Here is a 27,948-nt window from a genome sequence, read left to right on the forward strand (position 1 = left end):
AAATGATAAAAAGTATTGAAAAATATTTAACTCAAAGCTGATGTACTGCCATAATACATACATACCCTTTTTTTATATGTAAGTAAATGGATTTTGGTTTATTCAAGATAAGACATATTTACTTTAAAGACAAATAAACTACATGCACCTCTATTTCTAATTACTGGTAAATGTATATCTCCACATTGATCTTTATGTATAATTATCAGAGTATACATTACAGCAATGCATGAAGATCTTTTGATCTTCATAAGTTTTTAAATTGAAAGGATATATATCAAATGCATGTTTGTCTCAGAAGACACTATTTCTTTTTTTTTTTAATAACATCTTTATTGAGGAGTATAATTGCTTTACAATGGTGTGTTACTTTCTGCTTTATAACAAAGTGAATCAGTTATACATATACATATGTTCCCATATCTCTTCCCTCTTGCATCTCCCCCCCTCCCACCCTCCCTATCCCACCCCTCTAGGTGGTCACAAAGCACTGAGCTGATCTCCCTGTGCTATGCGGTTGCTTCCCACTAGCTATCTGTTTTACGTTTGGTAGTGTATATATGTCCATGGCACTCTCTCACTTTGTCACATCTTACCCCTCCCCCTCCCCATATCCTCAAGTCCATTCTCTAGTAGGTCTGTGTCTTTATTCCCGTCTTGCCACTAGGTTCTTCATGACCTTTTTTGTTTTTTTTTTCCCTTAGATTCCATATATATGTGTTAGCATACTGTATTTGTTTTTCTCTTTCTGACTTACTTCACTCTGTATGACAGACTCTAACTCCATCCACCTCATTACAAATACCTCTATTTCGTTTCTTTTTATGGCTGCGTAATATGAAAAATCAGAAGACACTATTTCTGAAGCTCCTATTCCTGAGTGGAAAGTGGCATTCCCATGTATTTTTTAAGACTATTTTTTTAGAGCAGTTTTAGGTTCACAGCAAAATTGAGAGGAAGGTACGGAGGTTTCCCAGTTGCCCCTCCCCTACACATGCATAATCTCCCCCATTATCAACATTCCTCACTAGAAGGTACTTTTTTTTTTTTTTTTAAGCAATTGATAAACCTACATTAACATCATTATCACCCAAAGTCCGCAGTTTACCTTAGGGTTCACTCTTAGTGTTGCACGTTCTATAGGTGTGGACGGATGTACAATGGCATGTATTATCTATCCATCATTATAATATCGGTATTTTCATTGCCCTAAGAATCCTCTGTGCTCTGCCTATTCATGCCCCACCCCTAACCCCTGGCAACCACTGATCTTTTTACTGTGTCCATATTTTTACCTCTTTTAGAGTGTCGTATAGTCTATTTATTTATATAGACTATAGCTCATATAGTCATAAACTACATAGCCTTTTCAGATTGGCTTCTTTCACGTAGTAATATGCATTTGCAGTTCTCCATGTCTTTTCATAGCTTGATAGTTCATTTCTTTTTAGTGCTGAATAATATTCCATTGTGTAGATATACCAGTTTATTTATCCATTCACTTACTGTAGGACATCTTGGCACTTCTGAGTTTTGGTAATTATGAATAAAGCTGCTGTAAACATTAATGTGCAGGTTTTTATGTGGACATAAGTTTTCAACCCCTTTGGATGAATAATAAGGAGTTCAGTTATATGGTAAGAGTATGTTTAATTTTGTAAGAAACTTCCAAACTGTCTTCCAAGGTGGTTTTACCATTTTTCATTCCCACCAGCAATGAATGAGAGTTCTTGTTGCTCCACATCCTTGTCAGCATTTAGTGGTGTCAGGGTTCTGGATTTTGGCCATTCTTATAGGTGTGTAGTGGTATCTCACTATTGTTTTAATTTGCATTTCCCTGAGGATATATGATATAGAGCATCTTCTTATATGCTTATTTGCCATCTGTATATATTCTTTTTTTTTTTTTTAATTAGTTTATTTTATTTATTTATTTTTGGCTGTGTTGGGTCTTCGTTGCTGCTCACGGGCTTTCTCTAACTGAGGAAAGCAGGGGCTACTCTTCGTTGCGGTGCGCGGGCTTCTCATCGTGGTGGCTTCTCTTGTTGCGGAGCACAGGCTCTAGGCAGGTGGGCTTCAGTAGTTGCGGCTCGTGGGCTCTAGAGCACAGGCTCAGGAGTTGTGGTGCACAGGCTTAGCTGCTCCATGGCATGTGGGATCTTCCCAGACCAGGGTTCGAACCCTTGTCCCCTGCACTGGCAGGCGGATTCTCAACCACTGTGCCACCAGGGAAGCCCTGCCATCTGTATATATTCTTTGTGAGATGTCTTTTAAGGTCTTTGGCCCATTTTCTGCTTGGGTTGTTTGTTTTCTTTTTGTTCTTTGTGTATTTTATATAAAAGTACTTTATTAGATGTATCTTTTGCAAATAATTTCTTTCAGTCTGTAGCTTGTCTCTCACTTCCTTGACGTTGTGTTTCGCAGAGCAAAAGTTTTTAATTTTAATGAAGTCTAGCTATCAGTTATTTTTTTATGGATTGTGCCTTTAGTGTTATATAGCCCCACTCAAGGTCATCTAGATTTTCTCCTATGTAATCCTTTAGGAATTTTTAGTTTTGTGTTTTACGTTTAAGTACATGGTCCATTTTGAGTTAATTTTTGTAAAGGATGTAAGTCTGTGTTTAGATTGATTTTTTGGCATGTGGATGTCCAGTTGTTCTAGCACCATTTGTTGAAAAGACTGTCTTTGCTCCATTGTATTGCCTTTGCTCCTTTGTCCAAGATCAGTCAACTGTATTTAAGTGGGGGCATACTCATGTTATCCTTTTTTTCCCCTAAATTTTGTGGTGTTTATGGTTGCTATTTTATAATCATACTAAACTTGACTACAAAGCATTACATTTACTCAGTTTTACAAGATGACTAAATGTTAACTCATAATTTTTTTTCCTAATCTCATAATAAGTATTTTGCTCATTTATCTCTGGTTTTGGTGTAGTCATCATTTGACTCCTTTGATTCTGAACTGAGTGAGTTTTATTCATTCCAAATTCATTCAGGAACTGTTTATGTGAGCACATTTTCAGTGCCATTGTCCTATGTGCTCTAAACAAATAAAAGACTGCCAACCTCCTTGCCCTTGAGAGGCTCACAGTTGATGGGAAAAAAGTATGCCTGCGTATCAAATGAACTATAATTTAATGTAAGAAGTACCATTAAGGATATTAGTAAATGCTGTGTGTACAAAGGAAGAGATAATCAATAAATATTTATTGAATGCCCTCTATGTTCCAGGCATATATTTGTTAATAATGCTACCTAATAGTGATTATTTCAAGGTTTTTAAAAGTGCAATATATACTACTCTCATCTGACCTTCAGCTAGCCTGTGTGTATTATTATAGTTGTAAGCATTATCCTTCCATTCCTGTTCTTGAGTGCCTTTGCTTTTAAAGAACCATTTTCTTTTATTTTCCAAGGTGAGAGTTTAGTTTGATAAGCATATCCTATCTTGACAAAAATGCAAAAAGCCAGGAGCTTAGGAAATAAGCAAAGAAGAGCCAATCTAAAAAGGAATTGTTTTTTTTTTTAGATTCCATATATATGTGTTAGCATACGGTGTTTGTTTTTCTCTTTCTGACTTACTTCACTCTGTATGACAGAGTCTAGGTCCATCCACCTCACTACAGATAACTCAATTTCGTTTCTTTTTATGGCTGAGTAACATTCCATTGTGTATATGTGCCACATCTTCTTTATCCATTCATCTGTCAGTGGACACTTAGGTTGCTTCCATGTCCTGGCTGTTGTAAACAGAGCTGCAATGAACGTTGTGGTACATGACTCTTTTTGAATTATGGTTTTCTCAGGGTGTATGCCCCGTAGTGGGATTGCTGGGTCGTATGGTAGTTCTATTTTTAGTTTTTTAAGGAACCTCCATACTGTTCTCCAGAGTGGCTGTAAGATGTTTAAAAAAAAGGCATTTTCCAAGTGAGTTGAAAATCATACTGTTATTCAGATACTCAATAAATATGTATTGAGTTCATACTAAAAAAAATAAAATAAATAAAAAGGAATTGTTTTTCCAGTGTGATTGTCCAAGGCACACAATAAAGGGAGCAGGTAGAACACTTGAAGGATAAGAGAATACAGGTTTTGAAATGTGATATGATGTAACAGAATTTACTCATAAACAAAATATAGACAGTCCTATGAAAAATGATCTTCTGTTACAAGACTTTAAGGAAAAGAAAGGCTCTCCTGTTATAGGTTTTACATGGTCTTTATTTGTCCTACTTGCCCTTTTTCCATTTATTAAAAGTAAAAATCCATAAGTTCCCAGAGAAGTTGGGAACAGGATCTCTCCAAGTGTGGATCATTGGCTAATATGTTCATTCATTGACCAAATATTTATTGAGTGCTGGGAAGGACAGCCCCTAAGATGGCCCTTAATGATCCCTACCTTCCAGTATTTAATCCCTTGTGTAATCCCCTCCCCTTGAGTGTGGGCTGGACTTGTTAATTTACTTTTAACCAGCAGAATACATACAGTAAAAGTGATGGGACACCATTTACAGAATTAAGTTATAAAAAGACTGTGGCTTCTTTCTTGGATGCTCTCTCTTCTTCTTGGATCATTCACTCTTGGGGAATCCAGGTGCCCTGTTGTGAAGAGCCCCACGTGGCAGGAGACCAAGGACGCTAATAACCATGGGAGTAAACATTGCCGTGCATCTCTTCCTGCCACCCAACCAAGTCATCAGCTGAAACCACCAGATGAAACAACCAGATGAAATCCTGGCCAGTGGTTCGATTATAACCTCGTGAGAGATTTTAATCCAGAGACACCTCGCCAAGCCACACCAGATTCATGATTCATAGGAACTGAGAGATAATCAATGTTTTAAGCTTCTGAATTTGGATAATTTGTTATACCAGAATGGAAAATCAACATCAGTGCCTACTCTGTATCCACAGGTGTTCTCAGTGCTGGGTATATAGCACTAAACAGCACAGACAAACATCTCTGACCTTAGGGAACCTGCACCAGGGAGAGGTGGAAATGGGTCAGTAAACAAAATGATTAAGTTCAGACATGTGAAATGGTAGTAAGTTCAAGAGAAAAATAAACCTGGAAGGATTCAGAAGTGCAAGACAGCAGGACTGCTGCAATTTAAAATAAGATGGTTGAAGAAGACCTCATTGAGAAAGTAATATTTGAGCAAAGAGCTTAAGGAAGTAAGGCAGCAGCAAGCTGTTGCTTATTGAGGGGAAGCTGGACTAGGAAGTGGAAAGGCCTGATAGGGAGCATGTGGGGCTTGTTTGAGGAACGGCGAGGAGGCCAGGTGACTGCAGTGGAATGGGAGACAGAGCAGTGGGAGGGGATGCTAGGACCCGGGCAGCTTGGACAGGGTCTCCTATGAATGAGACCCATTGGAGAATTGTGATCGGACCTGGCATTGACACAGGGTCACTCTGCTGCTGTATTGAAAGTATTATAGGAGGTAATGGTAGAAGTAAGGAGACAGAGCTTAGGAGGCAGCTGCAGTTTTCTCAGTCAAAGATGAGGGTGGTAGCAGTGACAGTGGTGAGAAGTGGTCAAATTCTGGATTTATTTGGAACATAGAGCCAAAGGGATTTGCTGATGGATTTGATGTGGAATGTGGGAAAATGTTAATAATTCAGGATGGTGTCAAGATTGTTGGTCTGAATAACTGGAAAGGTGGATTTGCCATTTACTAAGATTGGGAAGGAGCAGCTTTTGGGGTCAGATCAGGAGTTTTTGCTGTTGCTTGACTTTTAAAATTGATGTGACTTTCTGTAAGAGTACACCATTGGAAGAAGATGGGTGATGGGTACATGGGACCTCTCTGTACTATTTAGCAATGTCTCATAACTATTTCAAAATAAAGAGGTTTTTTGTTTTGTTTTTTGTTTTAAAAAGTGATATGACTTTTAAACACCCAAGTCCAGCTGTTGACAGACAGTTGTATATATGACTCTGAAGTTCAGCAGAAAAGCCTGGGCTGCAGAAATACATTTGGGGATTGTCAGTGTAGAAAAGAGTCAAAACCAGGTGGCTGGATGAGATTCCCAAGGGAGCGAATTAGGTAGAAGAGAGGAGAATAGAGGATGAAGGCCCAAGGCTCTCCAGTATTAAGGGTCAAGGATGATGAGGAACCAACAAAGACTGACAAGAAGAGTTTTAAGATTTAAAAAATATAACAATATTTTTATTCATTAATGGAAAAAACATAGGAAGACAAGGGGAGAATTTCTGAGCTAAGTGGTGGCAGTGGATGGGACCTAGAGCCCAGGCGGAACAGTTGGCCTTTGGCAGGATCCCTGTCACTTTCCCGTGATGGCGGGAGGGAGGCAGAGCTGCTGATGGGCACAGCTGCAGGGAGATGGATAGATACGGGGGAGGGAGATGGTAGACATTCTTTTCTGGCTGCTTCTATTTTCTCAGTCATCAAGGAGGCAAAGAAATGAGCTGAGTGTAAGTGTAAAGGAGGGAGTGTTGGAGATTTGAGAGAGGAGAAGGGACAGAGCAATCATTTAGGAGAATGGGAAAAGAGACAGGGAATTGTGGTAAGATTGCTGGGCCCTTAAGGGCATCATAATGAGCTCCTCATCCAGTTTTCAACGTAGCTCTACTTACGAACTCTCAGCGTTAACAAGTCTGCTGTTCTTTGAATCTTCATGCGTTGGACAAACCTACCTCCCCTCCCTCCCCTCCAGTGCCTGGGCTTTTCCTGTACTTTATCCCATCAAGTCATCCTTTTGCCAGGTGCCTGTTTTTAATCCTTAATCAGATTTATATATCATAAAATATAGATTAAAATTTTTCCTTTTCAATTCATCAGTTTCTTTATTATGAGGTACACATATTAGGATTCCTTACCTAAATGATTTAATAACAGCATAGTAATTTGAACCATGCTTGAGTCATAGTAAAGGTTACAATAAATATTTGCTACTATTGTTAATACTGTTGTTGCTACTGCTTTTGCTTTTATTGAGCGCTAGGCTAGTCCTGCAGTGAGAGCCCAAAGGACATTTGAGATATGGTCTCTGCTTCCAGTGGACTTACAGTCTAGGAATACAAGGCAGACATTCATATAAACAGAGCAAGGAATACAAGGAAGCATGAAAGTAGACACTGAATTTGAGTGATAATTTCCTCACACATTAGGACATTTGACATTGACAGATATCCCATGGGGGTGGTTATGAAGCAAGTATTATCATCTCTAGCCTGAAAATGAGATTCCTAAAGGACGATTGTCCAAAGTTTAATAAACAGTCAGTGTCCAATCCCCTTTTCACATCCAGGTCTCCTGATTGCAAATTCGATGTTGATTGCATGACACTATTCTGTTTTAGGAGTTGAAAAGAGAAGAAGGGCAGCAGACATAAGTAAAATCCAGGACATAATTAAGTATTTTGCATGTTCATAAAACGTCTGTCTTACCTTTGATAAGTTGGAAAGTTTGTTTGACCCGGATGGACCATGCATTATTCCCAGAGACCATCAGTGGAGTTTGCGTGTGATGTGGAAAGTGAGCAAGCCAGTGACTGCTGGGAACGGCAGCACGGGTTGGAGAAGGGGGTTAAGGAGAGGAAGGGAAGTAGCATCTGAGTGTTAGTATGTGCCAGGTGCTGTACAGGCGTCATCTCGTAAACTCTGTGTAACAACCATGTGGGGTGGGCGATGCCACCCTTTTTTGTGGAAAGCTTAGGCTCAGGGCAGTTTAGGGACTTACCCTAGACTGCTAGCATATCTATAAGTGGTGGAGCCAGGATTTGAACCTCATTCTGTCATATTCTGAAACCTTGTTGTAAGCATGTGGTTTATACAAAAGCTGTAGCTCTATTTTACAGAATCATTTTAGACTTCGCTCATTCACTATGCTTTAAATAATCTGAATTAAACTGTTAGCGTTACATATATAGAGGCTAGCAGGGCAGCTCAGGGACCGTCATTAGAAAGAACTGAGGTGGTTCTGGGGGGGCAGCAACCTGCAAACGGCTCCATATGTAAAGCATTTGAAAGGATAAGCTGGCATGACCTGGGGATCAGCTTCAGCTTCCCAGTACCCCGTAGATCTTACCTGTAAACGCATGCGTGGCGCAGAATGGAACTGTGCATCGTGCCTGGGGTTAGCAGTGGGTGCGAGCTCAGAGGCTGACGTCTTTCTAGGACAGACGGACCTGTGTGCTCCGTGCTTCACAACTATGGACGGTTTGGTTCTTTCGGGCCATAAGGAACCCGTACACTCTGGCTACTGCAGCTACTGGGTCATTATAGTAAGAGTAACAAGGTGGCAACACTGAGACTATGAGTGAAAGGAAACCATCTCAGTGAGCAGGGCTCCCCAGACACCTGACGGGTGATGACACGAAGGTGTGAACCTGCTCACCCACGCACACGCACACACACACACTCACGCACACACACACGCACACACTCACGCACACACACACGTGCTCACATTAGAATTTCCCACGAGAGGAACCCTTCTGGTTGCGTATCATGATCCACTGTAGAGCAGCCCCGTCTGACGGCCACCCCCAAAGTCATTGTCCAGCCTCCCTGCGGCTGCCTTCAGCTGCAGGGCTAGCCCCTGGACCTATCAGCTGTGGTCAGACTTGGGAGAGGTTTGTTGCCAAGCAGATAACCTATTTTTAACAGGCCCCTTCTGACCGCTTCCTCAAAGAGGGATTGTGGGTATGGCGTGCATTCTGAATCTTGTGACCCGTAGAAGAAGCCTAAGAATTAGCCCTTAGATGTCTGTCAGCATCACCCTGTAACAGTAAGGGGAACTAATGTTTCCTTCCGAAAGTCTGTCACAGTCATCTAGGCTGCACCTAAATACGGGTGTCGATTAGCCATCTCACTCTTCACATCCAGCCTTCCAACAAGATACTATAAAAGGAAGACGATGTTTATTGTAATATTACTGTGAATTGTCCTGCAGCTCTGTGAAGTAAATACTTTTACCACCATTTTAACAGACAAGAAAGTTAAGGCTCAAGGAAGTTAAATAACCGCTCCAGTGTCTTACGAGCTGCAAGTAACCAAGTCAGGATTCATATGCAGGCCTGCCCCCCAGATCTTGCTTTCCACTGCCTCCCTCGCCTGAGGAATTTGGCTGCAAAAGCCCATCTGGGGTGATCGTGATTATTGGCTTGACTGACAAGCTGAAACCTCATTCTCCGTTTGTGCTTGGAAGATTATTTCAAATTGACTGAGGTAACAATTTAGTGAGAGAAATTGAAAGTTGGCCAAAAGACCGTGTTCTCAGTCCAATCGTAAGTGATAAAGCCTCTGCTCTGAGGAGGAGTCCGGTGGGCGCTGAACTGCTGTGTGTTTCTGCCGCTCTTGCGGGTCTCTCCGTGAATAATGCGCAAGAAGGAATACACAACTCCTTCCTGGGAAGCCTGTGGGCTCTAAATTCACAGGGAGTGGACGTCTTGGGGAAGACAGAGGAATAAATCAACAATCTCAGAATAATGTGCAGCAAATACCAAAGCGTATTTTAACATTAAAAAAAAAAAGCAGAGAGGGACAAGGAGTCTGAAAATCACCTCCCTACTGAAATGCTCTTCTCCCTCTGGCTGCCTTCATAGTTGAGTTGTTTGTTGTTTAACCATATATCTTCAGTGATGTGGGCTCCTTCTAATCCTCTGTTCTTTGTTCATCCTAGGAGCCCTCCTCTCATTTAAGTACATTTTAAACTTATAAGCAGATTTATTTTCTAATTGCCATCTTATGAATACTTTCTCTAGCCTGTGCGGCAAAGGGATTTATAATGAAAACCCATTTCCTCTCCTCTCAGCTGGTGCCAAACGCTTTTTAAGTCTTGGTACCCAAAGGAAGATCCCTGTCTAATTGCAGCCATCTCAGGATGCTGGTTGTTTTTGCCTGCCTGACAGGGGGAATGCTTCATAGATGGAGATGGTAAACAAATAAATTAGTGAAAGATTCATAATTAATGTGATAGATGGCTTGTAATGTGGTATCATTAAGGTAGAAATGGTCAATAGTTGAGGTGATGAGACCAGCCAGGAAAGGCCCCGTAGTAGAAGAGGTATTAGAGCCGAGTCTTAACAAATGAGGATGTTTGTCATGAGTACCACAGAGGGAAATATTAGTAGAGGAGGAGCATTCCAGATAGATTTGGCAGTTTTAGTAAAGGCATGGAATAATCTAGTACCTTCAGTTGACTACAAGACAGGTGATATAAATAGAAGTGTCTTGATGAGGCTAGAGAGATAAGGAAGGGCCTGGTGATGAATGAAAACTCTTATATACCTGACTAAAGGTTTTAGACTATCCTGAGGATGGATCAATTAGACATAAATTTTTTTTTAATTATTTATTTATTTATTTATTTATTTTGGCTGTGTTGGGTCTTCGTTTCTGTGCAAGGGCTTTCTCTAGTTGTGGCAAGCGGGGGCCACTCTTCATCGTGGTGCGCCGGCCTCTCACTATCGTGGCCTCTCTTGTTGCGGAGCACAGGCTCCAGACACGCAGGCTCAGTAGTTGTGGCTCACGGGCCTAGTTGCTCCGTGGCATGTGGGATCTTCCCAGACCAGGGCTCGAACCCGTGTCCCCTGCATCGGCAGGCAGATTCTCAACCACTGCGCCACCAGGGAAGCCCCAATTAGACATAAATTTTAAGCTGGGTAGTGACATTGTCAGATTCTTACTTTAGAAAGATCACCTTGGTGATGACGGGAGGAAAGAACTGAAGACACACCAGCTTGGACACAGGGAAGCTCCAGTGTGAAGGCCATTGCAGTATTTTGTGGGAGAGATGATGATGGAGCAAAGAGGCATTGATACCAAACTCACTCGATTTGTGATAATTACTGTAGTGCAGGCATGTGTGCTATATCTCTGTTTTAATAATGAATTTCTATATACATCCTTTGAGGATACTATTTAACCTTTTGGTCACTGAATCACCTAGCAAAGTTCCTTAAGCATAGTATAACCAGTTTTTTGTCCCTCGTACATCATCTGATGAGGGATTTTTCATGCCACCCATATGTGTAGAAGACTATGAGGGATTGATGCCACTTATCAAATGATAAAATTTCCATGAGGAGAACAGAGTAAAACAGTTTTAAATTAACATCGACCCAGGAAAATCTGGGAAATTCCCTACATTAATATTGTGGCCTCTCAACATATTGAATTAAATCTTGATAGATCTTAAGACACATTGTGAAGTTCTTTGAATGGTAGCAGGGTGATGAATAAAGAGACAGGTTTATAGATAGACCTTCCTGAGTTCCCATCAGGCTTGACCTTGGAGAAATTACTCTTACCTTCTGAGTTTTCTCCTTTATATAATGGGGAACAATAATTACTACTATATAGATACAGATTAATTTTAGAATGTTTTTAGACACAAATGAAAATCCAATTAAATTAGTTTAACTGAGCAGAAAATTTACTGGCTCATGTAACTCAAAGGCCCTGAGGTGGGCCTGACTTCAGGGTTGGCTGATTCAGCAGTGGGTGGTCATCAGGGAGCCAATTTCTTTCTCTCTCTTTTCTCTGCTGTCTATGGTATTAGCGCCACCCTCCAGGCTCTTTGCGTCAGTGCACTGATTTGCGGAAACGGGCTACATTGCTTCCTAGTCTACATCCACCAGATAGGGTGAGAGAACTTTGTGAAGGCACCAAACGGGAAGTCAGAGCTTTTTACTGGTTGGATCACCCCTGAACAGATTCCTGGGGCTCTTGGTATGTCAGGTACTGATTACCTTCAACCCACTGTACCTGAACTAACCACTGTGGAGAGAGGCATGAGATCACCATGAATGGTCTAACTCCATCAGGACTAACCCTGAGCAGCCCTGAGTCAGTCCTACACCCACTGCATGGTCAGCTCCTATTAGACAAGGTATTGAGTGGGCGTAAGGGAGACCAGCACAATATCTGGAACACGTACCTTGAATAACTCTTGTGAGGATTAAATAAAATAGCAAGTATAAAGATCTCGGTGTCAGTAGGTACTCAGTACTGGTCAGTTCCCCTTCTGTTTTTCTTTATCCCTCTTTCTGTTTTACTCTTTCCTAGAAGGTAAAACGACATTTGAATTCCTTTCAGCCGAATTTCAAACATCTAGCGGTAGTTCAGGTTGATTTTTAATGATACTAAATAGTCGTGAGTGTTGGAATAAGATCTGAATTTTCATATTTACACTTGGCTTTGCTATAAATTCAGTAGATCTACTTAAAATGCTCTTAATAATAACAATTTGTGTTGTGTATCCCATGCATACATATGATAAGAAAAGGTTTTTAAACGGACAATGTGAATGAATGCTTTCCTAGCCACAGTGGATAGTAGCCTTCATTACTGATTGCAGGAACATTCCATCTGATTTCTAACATTCTTCATGGCCCTCTCTGTTAAGATAAAGGTGACCTTCAAGCTGTTGAAAAACTTGGGGATGTGTTACTTTATGTGACTGCTGAAAGTGAATAGTGAAAAAGAGAGGACCATTTACACTTTGCTGAAGAATAATAATATTACTGTAATTATTGTACAAGGCAAAAGGTAAAGATAAAGTGGCCTCTGTGTCTGGCATCATTCATTTTTATTATATAAGCAATTGATAGGTAAAGCAGAGGAGCAAAATTGTAAGGTTGATTTAGTTGTTAAGTATATAATTCAGTGTGACAAAACCTGCATTCTTATTTTTGTGCTTGAATATCTCGTTAACTATATTAAAGCAAAACTTTTTAAACTTGTCAGTTTCATTTCCTGTTGGATAATGTTTAAGGAACTATTTCGTAATATTCTGTATTTACAATTTTAAAACAGGACTTTAAATGTTAGACTAAGCACTGAGAGTATAAAAATGAATAAGATATGGGTCCTGCTCTGATGGATCTCATAATCTAGGAAGGAAAGTAGACATAGAAATAAAGCATATATATAACATTCAGCGTCAGCAGAGAGAGAGATTAACATTATGTTGTCGGTAAAACATGAAGGGATTTCTTTTTTATTGAAGTCAATTAAATCTAACTTAGATAATTTGATACCTTGTTGGTAGCCTTGAACTTTGCTGACCCCTACAAGTCATCCCGTCTCGTCACTGGAGCAGATTTGCAGGTGCTTCACAAACTATGAGTTACAGCCCATTAGTGGATCCTGTAATTAGAGTGTTGTGATCAGCATTAAAACCAAACAAACTGGAAAGAACACTGGACGGTAGATTAATATCAGGTACCAGATTGTACCTCACCACAGTCAGGGTTATATTGTTTCACGAAACTTTGGTTGGCTTTTAATATATGCATACATTTCAACGCATATATATTGTGGTACTGAGTTTTGATATACAATGTGTTTCTTACTATAGGTCTTGGGCAGAAATGTTTGGGAGCTGCTCGGTCAACTGACAGGCGTCCGGCTGCACGTGTGTAACTTGGGCAGCCAGCACAGGACAGCATATGTGTCTTTTGGTTCTTCTTTGTTTATCATTTAAATCCCAAACTGCCTTCTTCTTTTTTTTTTTTAATTTAATTTTTTTTTTAATATTGGGGTATAGGTGATTTACAATGTTGTGTTAGCTTCAGGTGTACAGCAATGTAATTCAGTTATACATGTATATGTATCCATTCTTTTTCAAATTCTTTTCCCATATAGGTTATTACAGAGTATTGAGTAGAGTTCCCTGTGCTATACAGTAGGTCCTTGTTGATTATCTATTTTAAATTTATTTATTTATTTATTTATATTTGGCTGTGTTGGGTCTTCGTTTCTGTGCAAGGGCTTTCTGTAGTTGCAGCGAGCGGGGGCCACTCTTCATCACGGTGCGCGGGCCTCTCACTATCGCGGCCTCTCTTGTTGCGGAGCACAGGCTCCAGACGCGCAGGCTCAGTAGTTGTGGCTCACGGGTCCAGTTGCTCCGCGGCATGTGGGATCTTCCCAGACCAGGGCTCGAACCTGTGTCCCCTGCATTGGCAGGCAGATTCTCAACCACTGCGCCACCAGGGAAGCCCAATTATCTATTTTATATAGAGTAGTGTGTATATGTCAATCCCAACTTCCTAATTTATCCCTCCCCCCCACCTTTCCCCTGTGGTAACCATAAGTTTGTTTTCAGTCTGTGAGTCTGTTTCTGTTTGTAAATAAGTTCATTTCTATCATATTTTAGACTCCACATGTAAGTGATATCATATGATATTTGTCTTTCTATGTCTGACTTACTTCCCTTAGTATGATCATTCTCTAGCCGCGTCCATGTAAAAACTGCCTTCTCCTTTCATCCCTCCCCCAGCCTGTCTAGACACTCGCAGTGACCTTCTAACCTAACTGCCCCTCAGCCTCCGGTCCTGGGAGCTATCTCCAGCCACAGCCCGCATTCACCACCAGCCACCTGGAATTAACCAGGAGGAGCCTGTGCAAAATGCAGGTTTCCTTCCACCAATGCCAGTGCCTTCCCCAGCCTCACAGAGAGTCAGTGAGTATAAGGAGGGCTCAGGAATCTGCTTTTTTAAAGTAGCGCTCAGTTGAATTCAATATAGGTGGTCTAAAAATCGCACTTCAGGGAAACAGTGCTCCAAAGCAGTGGACTTCACTTTTTACTCATGGACCTCAGAGAATTTAAAATAACCTGGTTGTCCTCTCACACACTTGATGGCTTAGTCTGTTCTAGCTCTATAACAAAATGCCACAGGCTGGGTAGCTTATAAACAACAGAAATTTATTGCTTTCAGTTCTGGAGGCTGGAAGTCCAAGATAAAGGTACCAGCGTGGTCGAGTTCTGGTGAGAGCCCTTTTTATAGGCACCTTCTCACTGTGTCCTCGCATGGCAGAAGGGGATAGGGATCTTTCTGGAGCCTCTTGTACAAGGCACTAATTTCATTAATAAGGGCTCCACCCTCGTGACTTACGCACCTCCCACAGTCCCCACCATGCATACCATCACGTCTGGGGTTAGGATTTCAATGTATGAATTTTGAGGGATACAAACATGGGGGTTCAAGTCCCAATCTGGGTTTTAGCTGGGTTCAAGTCCCGGCCCGTAAGTTAAAGTCCCAATGTGAGTTGTGAGGTTTCAATAGGGCTCTAAGATTATTTTTTAAAAATTACTCCATACTGAGTTATTGTTTCAATTATTGCAGTATATATTAGAACAACATAGATATGTTAACTTTTGATAAATAAGCATTAATTACGAAAAAATTGTATTTAAAATGTACCTCTTAATGAGATGGGTAGGGCTTTAAACGTTGTTTCTAATTAGTTTACGTGCCCATGGCTGACTCTTACTATTGCTAGATTGATATTGCATTCAACATCAGTTCTTTCCATTTTACATTTTTATAGGTATGAATAGTTTGAAACTTTGTTCACAGTGGATGGGCAAGGAGCTTTGTCATAGCAGTGCCACTTGATTCTTTGAATGCCCTCAGGGTTATCAGCCAAAAATCACATAGCAATCTATTGTTAAAAATCATGGGCTTCCCTGGTGGCGCAGTGGTTGAGAATCTGCCTGCTAATGCAGGGGACACAGGTTCAAGCCCTGGTCTGGGAAGATCCCACATGCCGCAGAGCAACTGGGCCCATGAGCCACAGTTACTGAGCCTGCGCGTCTGGAGCCTGTGCTCCGCAACAAGAGAGGCCGCGATAGTGAGAGGCCCGTGCACCGCGATGAAGAGTGGCCCCCACTTGCCACAACTAGAGAAAGCCCTCGCACAGAAACGAAGACCCAACACAGCCATAAATAAATAAATAAATAAATAAATAAATAAATAAATAAATAAATAAAAATTTAAAAATCATTTGTAATGATTTATCAACTGACAACTCAATTAGATCTTTCATAAATTTTTTTGAAAGCAAAGAATTGAAAACCTTCTGACGTGCAAAAAGAAATGTGTTATCCAGATGTGGGAGTCCTGTCGCACACCAGGACTTGAATTGTCCCTTCATTTGGTGTTCTGGAGCTTTTCAGACTCCAGGACAGTGTGTCAGAGTCTGATTCAAGAAGGATGCTGGGCATGTCTTTCTTGTGTAAGCAGAGGAAGGCCTGCGGTAAAAGAGAACAGGCCTGACGCTCTGACCTCCAGCACGTTCTCAAGGCCAGTCTTAGGAAAGAGTATTTAGAGAAGGTAAAAGTTCAGGAACTGATTCCCTTAAAATTATCTGCACCTGTGTACCCTTCAAAAAGGCTTTGTGACTGGGGCACACACACCCCAGTTTGAAGACCACTGGCCTGAAGGGAAATGTAAGTTTCCCAACGTGGCGCCTGTGGTGACCCTAGCCCTCCTTTGTGTCCTTTCTCTGCAGGACAGTCTCTTGCCTGAACACACACAGACTTTCCACTTACACCAAGGGCTCTTCCTTATCCCTAGAACTGTGATTTTCCATGGGAGTGAGATTGAAGGAAGAAGAGTGTCTAACTTTTCTTGGCAATGGGATTGAGGGCGTGCTATGAGGGCATCAAATTCCCTGCATCTTTTGATCTTTTTCAGAAGGGATGCTTCCCCTTTTCCCAAATATACTGTTAGCTGATGCCCCGCCTCCACTGTTCCACCCTCATGAGACTCCTCGAGGTGGCGAGCCGCTGTTTTTGGTGGCAGTGTATTCTATCCCTCAGGTGCTTTGGAGTACAATAGAAGGTTGAGAGTCACAGTCATAGAACGTTCCCTTTTTAAAGTCCCCATGCCGCACTCTCTGCTGAAATTCACCTCACCCGCTTCTTCCACAGGAATCCTTGCTCATCCTTCAAGTCCTGGTTTAGGTGCCACCTCCTTTTTAAAGACTTCTTTCCTTGCCTTCCTAAGACAGATGCTTTTTCTTGCATCCACATAGTTTATACTTCTGTCACATTTTATAAATACTTTTGTGTTTGGTTTTTCCATTAGGATGTATGTTCTTCAAAGGTAGAGATTGTGTTTTAATTTCCCTTTGTATCCCCTGTGCCCAGACCAGGCCTAGCACATGGTAAGTGTTGGAGTGTTTGTGCTTGAAGAGGAGGAGGGAGAGATGAAAGAAAAGTAGGGTGAGGTTTTAAATAGAACCCAAAAAGAAAGGTATCTATCTGTCCTTTATTAGTCAAAGAAAAATTTTTCAATCTCTCAAATTAACTGTGATGTTAAAAAAAATGTAAAATAATTTTGCTCTTGATTTTCCCGTTATTTTACATAGTTGCTATTAGCAGTGTGAACAGTAGGTAAACCCTGATTTGTCCAGCTGACTCTGTAAGTAGCATCTGGCTTTTCTTAAGTCACTTGCCATTTCCTAAATATCAGCCCTATCTTCAAAGTCACACTATATTCATTTTTAAAAGAAAGAATAGTATCTGCTTTGCGAGATTTATCTGCCTTAAAGTACCTGCACGCCAGGAAAGTTGTCTTGGTGAATTCTGAATCAAGCCATTCCTGACGACGACAGCACTGATCGTGTCACTCTTCTGCATAAGCTCCTTCCTTTCGTGGCTTCCCAGGCATGAGGGTGACAGAGAGCAGTCCTGTCGCCCGGCACACAGGCCCTCCCTTTGTGTTGGGCCACCACTTCTCCCTCCCTCAGGCTCTGACGGGCCTTTACTTGTAGGCTGCGTCCCGGCCATGCTGATTTACCCGCGGCGTCCCCACTTGCCCCTGTAACCTGGGGACCTCTTGAAGTTCTTCTTTTCCTGTCTTCGTGCCTGCTCGCTCCTGATGACTCTCCTTAGAGATGGCCTCCCTCAGCAAACCTGCCTTCCGTCCCGTCGCTCACTTCCAGCTGGGACGCAGCGCCCCTTGGAGGCTCTCTGCGGCAGGTCGCGTTTACCCTCCCGCACTTGGATAAGTAAGGATCCTGCTTCCGTATAATGCCTTTTATCTCTCTGTCTTTCCAACCAGAGTTTAACATCCCTAGGGGCCGGGAGCTGATCTGACTTTGCCTGTGTCGCCAGCGCCCAGCCCGAGGCGGATGTAGAGCGCCTTCACTGGGTGGATGTCAGTGAATAAACTCAGAGTCATCGCCGTTTCATGTCCTTGTGCCTCTTCCTGCGTGTCTTCCGGTCACTGCCAACTGGCGTTGTCCCGAGAGCGCACATCTGGCCCTGAGGTTTTCACGTCAAGTTCTCTAAAATGCTGCAATTTTAGTCCTGTAGGGCCATCTTACCAGAACAGGACACTGCGGTCCCTGGTAAATTGGAGCCTTTTGGTGCATTCTGGACCACAGGTTTCTAGGGACATGTTGAGAACATGTTATTTCATTGCACTTTTTTTTCTTTTTAACATCTTTATTGGAGTATAATTGCTTTACCATGTTGTGTTAGTTTCTGCTTTATAACAAAGTGACTCAGCTATAAGTATACATATATCCCCATATCTCCTCCCTCTTCCGTCTCCCTCCCACCCTCCCCGTCCCACCCCTCTAGGTGGTCACAAAGCCCCGAGCTGATCTCCCTGTGCTATGTGGCTGCTTCCCACTAGCTATCTATTTTACATTTGGTAGTGTATATATGTCCATGCCACTTCTCCCCTATATGTTGAGCAGAGTTGTTTAGTAATTTAGTAGCTATTTTCTGTTTGTCTACAATGTGCTAGACATTGTATTAGGTGCTAAGGATACAGAGATTTAAAAAGCACAGTTTCTACCCTGAAGGATCACATTGTTTAGTCAGGGAAGTGTACAAGTAACCAGCCGATTGTAACACAGTGTAATGCTTTCTTTGATACAGGTAAGCTTTAAAAGGAACACGTAGCAGGAGATGATGTTAGGGATGGCATCTCAAAGGAGTGAACCCTGAGCTGATTCTGGAAGGACAGACAAAGGCAGGCTTGAGAAGGGATGACAGTTTTTTCTCAGATACCTTAAGACTGGTTTTTATATCTTCTTAAAGGATTGTAAGAACTAGCCAGTCAACCAACCAACCAAGAGAATGTGTAACAGAGACTGTATGTGCCCTGCAAAGCCTACCATTTTTCTATCTGGCCCTTTCCACCCCTGCTCTGTCTAAAGTGCTCACTAGTGGTTACGCATATGTCATAAGCTTTCCTGCTTCTGCAACTCTGCTTTTGCTATTCTGTCTTTTTGAAATGTTGTCATTCATCCGTTCATTCCTTTATACATTCAACAAATTTGTTATGTATGAGCCACCATTCTGAGTTCTGGGAAGACAGCAGTGATAGTCAGACCGTAAGCAAATAGAAACACAGCATGCCAGTTGTGAAGAAAAAGTAACGCAGGGTAAGGAGAAAGACGCCAAGTGAGGATGGAGGATGTGGCAGCTCTTACTCAGTGGAGGGTAACTTACTCCTTACCCTCCTTACCTATGGCTGCATAATATTCTATCTAGTAATATATCATAAGCTAGTTACATATCTCATATTATCAGACAATTACATTGCTTTTGAAGTTGTATTTTTATGTTCTTATTCCAGTTAAAATCTTCATTCCTATACTGTTTTCTTCTTTTGAATTATTTCCTTATAATAAATGATCAGAACTGGTTGTAGAATTGACTCCTCATTTTTTCACTGTAACCAGTAATCTATTTGACTTTTAGTTTCATCATGACACCACCTGCTTTGGGGTATTAGCATTTAAAAAACTGTATTTGCTCATTTAATAGTGCAAGTGGTACCTCCCTATTTTTGTTTTCTTCATGGAAGAAAAACCAGTATAGCAAAAGTCCTATTCACTAAAGTTGTATGTATTAAAATTTTACTTTTGTTCTCTCTACCACATTAATATCTTTTAAATATGCCATGTGTAATAATGTAGGGTGATTTGTCTCACTTTTGTTCAATTCCTGTTCTTTTTGTTTGTTTGTTTGTTAAAGCTATCTGTGGAAGCACGTAAAGAAATGACTGGAAAGGCTATTAAGACAGTCAAACATTTTATTGAGAAGCCAAGGAAAAGAAATTCAGAAGAAGACATTCAGGAGGCTAGTTATTCTAAGATGACCTATGCAGATGCCTTGAATCATCTGGAGAAGTCACTGGCTCACCTGGAAACCCTCAACCACAGCTTTATCGTTTCTCTGAAGAATAGTGAGCAGGTAATGAAACGCAGACTTCTGTGTGCTCACTCACTCAGATAATATCAGTGTATTCTTTCATTTATCCTTTAAAGCTACATTCGTAGTTTTGATAAGGTTTTCAGTCTTGCAGATTTTTTTTTCAATAACCATTTTTTTTATTGGGGTATAGTTAATTTACAATGTTGGGTTAGTTTCAGGTGTACAGCAAAGTGATTCAGTTTTACTTAGATATAAATATATATATATACACTCACACACACGTGTGTGTGTGTGTGTGTGTATATCCTTTTTTCAGACTCTTTTCCATTATAGGTTATTACAGGACATTGAATATAGTTCCCTGTGCTATACAGTAGGTCCTTGTTATTTATCTGTTTTATACATAGTAGTGTGTATATGTTAATCTTAAACTCCTAATTTATTGCCCCCCTCCAAATCTTGCAGATAATGGTCTTAAATCTTTATCCTTTAACCTCTTCATTATCTCTTGATTGTCAATTCAGTTTTCGCTTCTTTAAAAAGAATTTTAGGGCTTCCCTGGTGGCGCAGTGGTTGAGAATCTGCCTGCCAATGCAGGGGACACGGGTTCGAGCCCTGGTCTGGGAAGATCCCACATGCCGCGGAGCAAATAGGCCTGTGAGCCACAACTACTGAGCCTGCGCGTCTGGAGCCTGTGCTCCGCAACAAGAGAGGCCGCGATAGTGAGAGGCCCGCGCACCGCCATGAAGAGTGGCCCCCACTTGCCGCAATTAGAGAAAGCCCTCGCACAGAAACGAAGACCCAACACAGCCATAAATAAATAAATAAAATTTAAAAAAAAAAAAAAAGAATTTTAGGCCACTTAACACAATTGATAACTTGGGGAGGAAGGACGTGAGGAGGTGAGAGGGGTGGGAGAAGGGGACCCGGGATGGGTGTCTGGGGTGAGAAAGTGGTTGCTAAAGCTGAGAAATGATGAAGACTATGGTTCTCAAGCTCTACTTCTAGCTGGTAGATGTTTTGCTGTCCAATTGAATAATGATATATTTTTTCCCCCTAATCTTCAGAAGAATTCAGAAATAGCCATCCATACCTGCTTCAACAGTTTTTTTTAAAAAAATTATATGTACTCATCCTGTTTTTATGTTGCATTTTCCAGTATAACGTCAATATTGATACGACTTTTTTGGCTAATAAAGTTGTTCCTAGTTGGTTTCTTGCTGAGACCCTCATGGTGTCTCAGAAAGCACCCCATGAGACTCAGGAGCCCCTGCCATGGTGAGGTTTGGGGACCAGGGTGTTGGGACTAATGAGGAAACCCTCTGTAGCCTTTGGAGCTTTTCTTCTGTATTGTCACAGTCATGGAAATTTTAATATTCTTTTCCATAACTTAAAAGTTGACAAATCAGTAAGTAAATGATTTTCATCTAGATGAAAACAGTGTTTAGGTATATAAGAAAAAATTCCATTTGCCCTTTAATGCTGTGGTGAATGAACCTATAAGTGGCCACTAACCTCCTCTTTTATTTTTCTTAAACCTTACAAGTTTATTGAATTGTATTCTTGGCTTGTAAAAAATATTCCTGACCAGAAAGATCAGTCAGTGGAGAGGAGTCCAGATAATGAACAAATGGAAGACTTCAAAATATGTATGAGACACAGAAATGTAAGCCCCTTATGCAAAAGATAATGGGAAGAATTCAGAAGTCTGATAGCACTTTTATTTCATTCTGTACTTTACAGCGCCTGTTAGGCTATCTGATGAATAATATTAAATAATGGTATGAGCAATATAGAAGCCTTTGCAGGGAGCAGATTGGCTTTACCAATCTTGATTTTATCCTGTTGATATTTACATTTCTATAATCAATAATTATAAGAACTAGGGTAAAATTTGGATCTTCAGGTAAAAGTGATTTATACTTGCTAGTATAAAACTTTTAAAATACGTATTCATTTTTCTAATCAAGTATTCTATATTCATATCTGGAGAATTGTCATTACTCTCCTTGGAATAAGTATTGTCTTTCAGTGGCTAGAGTAGTGTATATGGGGCCAAGGGGGTTATTAACAAAATCAGTCATTTGCTTCAGCTGGATTTAAAGGTACCAAATAGCTACTTGCAAATGTTAGACCGTGGATGGTCCGTAATAGGAGCCTCTTCTGATTCCTAAATTGAACATTATATGATTTTGTTAAGGCACCTTTCAGAGCAAACGCTGGAAATAACTTCAACCTCATATATTTGTCCCTTTTAAGTTCAGGCCTTGATTTTAACCTCTTTATATATACTGCGTGAAAGAACATCTTACATACTCAAGAAGGTTAGTGCAATTTCAATTACAGGCCATTGGGGCCTCAATTTCCTCTTGTCTCAGTAGGGATACTAGTAATTGCCCTGCCTAACTCACAGACTTTTTTTTTTTTTTTTTAATAGAAAGTTTAAAAAACAATGGGGAGAATAGTAAAATGAAATCTCATGTGCCCAACTCCCAGCTTCCACAATTATCAAAATGTGACCAATCTTATTTCACACCTACCCCTACCTACCCTTACTACGCTCCTGTGGATCATTTTAAAGAAAAATCCAGTCATCTTTTCATTTTATCCACAAGTCCTTCCATATCTATTTCTAAAAGATACGTTTAAACTTAACCACTACAGCATTACCAGTAAAAAAGGTAATAGTAATTCTTCAATATCATCAAATGTCCAGTTAATGTTTAGATTTCCACATGGTTGTTTTGAAAGACAAAGCAGTTATACTGAGAATTACTTGTGAAAGTTGGAAAGTGTTACATCAAGTGGCCGTATTTGGTATGCTGAACAGTGGTAGCTGGTGTCCTATTTCTTAAATTATTTGTTGTCATGTTAGTTTGTACAGTATTATCAAAGAGGGGCAGGCAGTGTGGAGTGGGAGAGTGCAGTGGGGAAAGTAGAATCTCGGATTCTAATCCTAAGATCCATTAATGGCTGGCTGTGTGACTTTGGACACGTTACTTCACATCTTTGGTCTTCTATTTCCCTTTTGGTAAAGTGGAGCTAATTAAAAAACTCCTTGTGGGATAATGATAAACATTAAATTAGATGACATATGTACAATACCTGGGTTGACATAGTTGATGCTTAATAGATTATAACTGTTATGTGGTTATAGCAGAATAAAAATAATAGAGAAATTTGCCCTTAATGAGCATTACTTTGTGCCTAACATTGTGCTAAAGGACTGATTTTTATATTATTGAATGTTTATGACATCCTCTATTCATAAGAAGTGATTGTCCTCATCCTCGTTTTATAGATACTGGAAATTTGAGATCACAATGGCTTACTCATTAAAGCAAGGATTGCACTCAAGCCTGGGTGGCCCTGGAGACCAAGCTCTTAACAACCCCTACGTATTCCTCCATGTGGTGTTTGTGGTCATAGTGTATTTGGTTTGAGAGCTTCTAAGTATATTTCGCTCTGTCCATGTAGACATGTAATTCCTAGTTGATATTTACATGTTGAATTCCATACGTTTTCAGGAAACGCTGCAGAAATATAGTTACCTCTATGATCTGTCTCGGTCAGAAAAAGGGAAAGTTCAGGATCAAGCCGTGGCCATGTGTTTAGACGGTCAGCCTCTAAGAATGATTCAACAGCTGCTAGAGGTGGCCATTGGCCCTCTTGACATCTCACCTAAGGATATAGTACACAGTGCAATAACGAAAATCATCTCTGCGTTGAGGTAAGATATAAAATAGTCATTGAGGAAAACCTGAGCTGATATTTTGCCAGTAATGTGCTTGTTTCACGGTTGTTAGAAAGGTAAAATATCATCATGTATGTAGGAGCATTTTATAAAGTATGATGTACTTTATAAAAAGTGAGAGATTATGATTAGACTTCTCAGTCTCATGTCTTAAAATATCTTGTGAATGGAGAACCATGGAAATGTTCATTGGTCCTGTGTGTAACATGTCAAGAAGCTAGCTAACTTCTGGGTAGACCCTCTCCCCCACCCAGATAATTCTTGAAATAAGGGAAAGGCCAAAATGGCATGTGAAGCAGGTTGCTAAGTGTCAGACTGTCATGTGACTTCAGTGCGGATTTTCAGAGCTTGTCTCTTCTAATTCCCCTTCTTAGTAGCAGTGGGAAACCAGTTCCCAGAAGTTTCTTTTGAAGTACACAAGGCAAGGTTAATCATATGCTGAAGAAGTTGGACATGTGTTAAGTATCTTAGGACATTATTTACCTGCAATTAATGGCATAAAACTGACAATTGAGAAATTCTAGCTTTCTGTCAATAGGCTGGTATCTTTGTAGGAATACATCCAAGGGGATTAGGAAAGAGGGAAAGTTGAGCTAAGAAAATAATGAGGCATCAAGTGCTTTCTGTGAATAATGCAATTAGCCTAAAAGATTTAGTTGTGTTTAAATTATTCTTCTTTTAAGCATTCTTTGTAATTCTGTGTTGCTCTTGAGGAACTTTTTGATTAAATGCGTGTCAATTCTCAGCAGCTGAACTGAAATCAAATGAGTCTTCATCAGTTTAATTACCCAGCTTCATCTGGTTTTCACCTTAGTGCTCTGAGGTATCTGGTAATTTTATATACAGGGAGAGAAATAAAATAGTGTAACACTTTTTAGAAATCGCAAATGTGAAATGAATAAAGCTTTATTCTATTACGAGCTTATTATGTTTTGGTGGTGGTGGTGATTATAAGAGCCACTTTCCTCTTTCAAACGATGACAGATAATTGTTTGCCATGTTTTGTACCTTTTTGATTCAGTTATCTTTTATTATTTCTTAAATCAAGGCTTAGATGAAGCTCACAAAACAAAAATTTGAAAAATTACTGAATATAATTTAGTTTATTTTTCAAAAATTGTACGTTTTCCTATAATTAAAATATGATATATTTTTACATTTATAAAATTCTGACATAAATTATACTCCTTTCTCTTTCCCTGTGCCCAGTTCTACTACTGAAGATTTTGTTCTGATCTAATAAATGTTAGACTTAGTGCACAGAAGACATTCAATAAAAATGAATTAAATCTTTCAGTAGTGGGAGGAAGGGGAACTTCAGTTCACCTGCCTCTTTTTCAAAGGAAAACAAATCGCTATTGACTATGTCCATAACATTTACCTTTTAGAAAGTTAGTGAAATTTAGTAGGCATAAAATGACAAAGGGATGAACATACTGAATCCAGCAGTTGGTTTAAATCATATAACTTAAACTATTCAAAAACTCATCTAAAACTTCTCTTTCCTCTGTTACATTTTCAGAATTCAGTAGAGTTCCAGACATATGCATTTGTAGAATGGGCATAATAGGGCCTGTCTCATGGGCTGTTGGGATTATTAAATGTCAGGATGTATGTGAAGCACTTAGCAGTGCCTGCTACCTAGTAAGTACCATGTAAATATTAGTGTTTTGAAAAAAAGGCCAGCTGGAGAATTTAGATTATTATATACTTAATGCTTAAAATAGCTCATATTTTTAATGCCCATTGAGTATTTCTTTGAATTTTTGGATGACAGAATGCAAGTAGATTTTCTTACTCTCTCTTTTTCCTTTTTTTTCCCTTTTCCTCTACTCTCGGTAGGAAAACAAACCTATATCAGACTGTGAGCTCCTTAAGGGCAGAGGTTTCATCTCCACATCCTTAGCACACGGTATAGGATTTGGTACCCTTGTGGGCTGCATATACCACGAACAGCTATGAGCTGGCGGTGTATGCTGTGCCGAGATCCAGCTGGATTCATCCGCGTGTAAATGCCCCACTTGTTTCTGAGGCTTGAGCCATCCTGTTCTGATTCCGTTCCTCTCTCTGTCTCTCCCTTCGCAGTGGAGGCAGTGCTGACCTCGGGGGGCCGGCGGACCCTCTCCGCGTCCTGGAAGGGGTTGTTGCAGCCGTCCACGCCAGTGTGAGCGAAGGGTAAGGCTGGAGCAGTTTGTGGGTCTCACTGAATGGCGTTCCTCAGAGTCCTAGCATTACTTTTAATGTCCATGTTTATGAAGCTTCCATGACTAAGCCTCTTTTCTAGGCGGTTCTGAAGGAAGAGCTGAGGGCTTTCTGGAGATGCGTTTTCCCAGCTGTACTCTTAGCCCATCAGCTCCAGCAGGACCCTCTCCTGCTCTCCTGGGCCCTGCTGGTCTCAGAGTGTGGTCTCTTCCCACCTCCTCCTGAGGGCGGCCGGGGAGAGGAAACTGCTCTGCTTCTTAGGAGAGCAGGGGTTTACGTCTCCAGGAGGTTAAGTGTACTGATTAAGTATGGAAACTCCGAGAGTGTATATGTTATTTTTAAAAAACTTTATATATGTTAAATCTGTCTTGTCTGAGGACTGAGAGTGTAGAGGCTTTATAAGTCTAAGAATGTGTGTGTCTCCAAACCATTTTAAGAAAGAATCTTTCATTCAGGTGCATTGTTAGTAGTAGTAGGAATAACAGCAACAGCAAAGTGACAGTTATATATTTCCCAGAGTGGACGAAGATCTTTCCTATGTCTGGTATCCATGGCAACGCTGTAAGGCCTCACCCCCGTTTCCTTTGATACAATGATGATGAAGTGTATTTGAGAAGCGCCCTCGTAGTCCGTTCAGTAATATTGTCTTTATTTGCATATTGCCTTCCGGTTGCTGTTCAAGTACAGGTACATTTCTACACGATTTCGATCAAAATGTATGAACACTTCTCTCTTCTGTTTTAGTTACTTGCTGTTGGAACTCTTTCCATTGATCTTTGTAGATTTAGTGGTTATGATTTTTGACGCCTGCATATGTGGTTGCCATTGTCAGATGAGGAAAGTCTGGGAGAGAGGAGTTGACTTGCCCAGAGTCAGAGGCCTAGGAAATAGAGCCAGGAGTGTGGTCTGCCCCTGCGTCATAATTTAGGGCTCAGATGCCTTTATAGAATGTCTCTACGCATCGCTTTGGGCCCGCGGTTTGAGTGAAAGAACGTAGGATAAGCCATATGGCTGGGTCTGGCAACCATGGCCAGCAGGGCCCTCGACCTACTGTGCCTTTTACTTTGCACGTTTTTTCTAAACTCCTTTGCTTGTGGGTCTTTAAATGGTAAGGAAGCCACAGCTGTGGCTAACGTGGGCTTCTTATTCTAAAAAGAAATGTCACTGTTCTGCACGTTTAGTGTGTGTCATGTTCCGTGCTCTGTCACGAACAGTTAGTTCTGGGTAGGAGGAGCTCAGAGTCTTACAGGGGAGACCAGCTTGCCTGCGCTCCCAGTTACCGTGCAATAGAGTGGTCAGCGCTGTGCAGAAAGCAAGGTGGAGGGAGTGGCTTATTCTGCCCGGGGAGGTTAAGGCAGGATCCACACGGGGCGGCACTGGAGCTGGTCTGTGACGTCTGAGTCTGCGAGAAGGAGGAGGTGTAGTCCAGGCTGGGGACACTGCTTCAACAGGGCAGGTGCAGCAGATAGCAGGGTGGGCAGAGATGCTACGTGGGAAGCCCTCAGCCACTTTCTAGAGGGTCCATCGAGCGGCTGCCGTTCCGGTCACAGCCCATCAGTTGGTTCTCCGCTCCCCGCTCCCCTGTGAGCCGTCGCACAGTGGCTGTCAGGTACCCGGACCTGGATCCAGGCCTCACGTGATGAGAGGGATCTTCACGGGCACTGCTTTAAACCCCTTCCAGTGGGGTCTCTCAGTCTCGTCCCACTGGGAACATCTCAAAAAATTAGAAAGCGGTGTTTTTCTTAGTGAATTTCCAGCCAGATATACAGAAGAATACAACTTGGGTCACTTGAATACAGACTGTTTTTTTAAGCTTCGATTTCCAAAGAGGAAGACGTTGGGGAATGGAGAATCAGAACAAGATCTTACTTTTCATCCCAGAGACACAGAATAACAAAGGCTCCTTAACAACAACATAAAACTTAAGTGAACTTTTTTTTTTTTTTTTTGCTTAAAAAAGAAAAAGAGGAAGACAGACAAAGTCATAACTTTTATTCCTGGCAAGTGTTCTGTGAATGTGGCCAGTTAAACCTGACACCCTTGGCTTCAGTTCTCCTC

The 27,948-nt window shown here is 41.0% G+C and overlaps 1 protein-coding gene across 5 annotated transcripts in view; it reads left to right on the top strand.

Annotated features, from left to right (window-relative positions):
- NBAS (NBAS subunit of NRZ tethering complex) overlaps positions 1 to 27,948 on the top strand; it is a 341,753-nt gene that overhangs the window by 255,101 nt on the left and 58,704 nt on the right. For all 5 annotated transcript variants that reach the window (XM_059942180.1, XM_059942182.1, XM_059942181.1 and 2 more), the window contains 3 exons: positions 19,755 to 19,973; positions 23,462 to 23,664; positions 25,774 to 25,863. In XM_059942180.1, the coding sequence (XP_059798163.1) occupies positions 19,755 to 19,973; positions 23,462 to 23,664; positions 25,774 to 25,863 (512 nt within the window). The remainder of the gene's footprint in view (positions 1 to 19,754; positions 19,974 to 23,461; positions 23,665 to 25,773; positions 25,864 to 27,948) is intronic.

The sequence above is a fragment of the Balaenoptera ricei genome, chromosome 13 (assembly GCF_028023285.1).
Source record: "Balaenoptera ricei isolate mBalRic1 chromosome 13, mBalRic1.hap2, whole genome shotgun sequence".
Taxonomy (NCBI): Eukaryota; Metazoa; Chordata; class Mammalia; order Artiodactyla; family Balaenopteridae; genus Balaenoptera; species Balaenoptera ricei.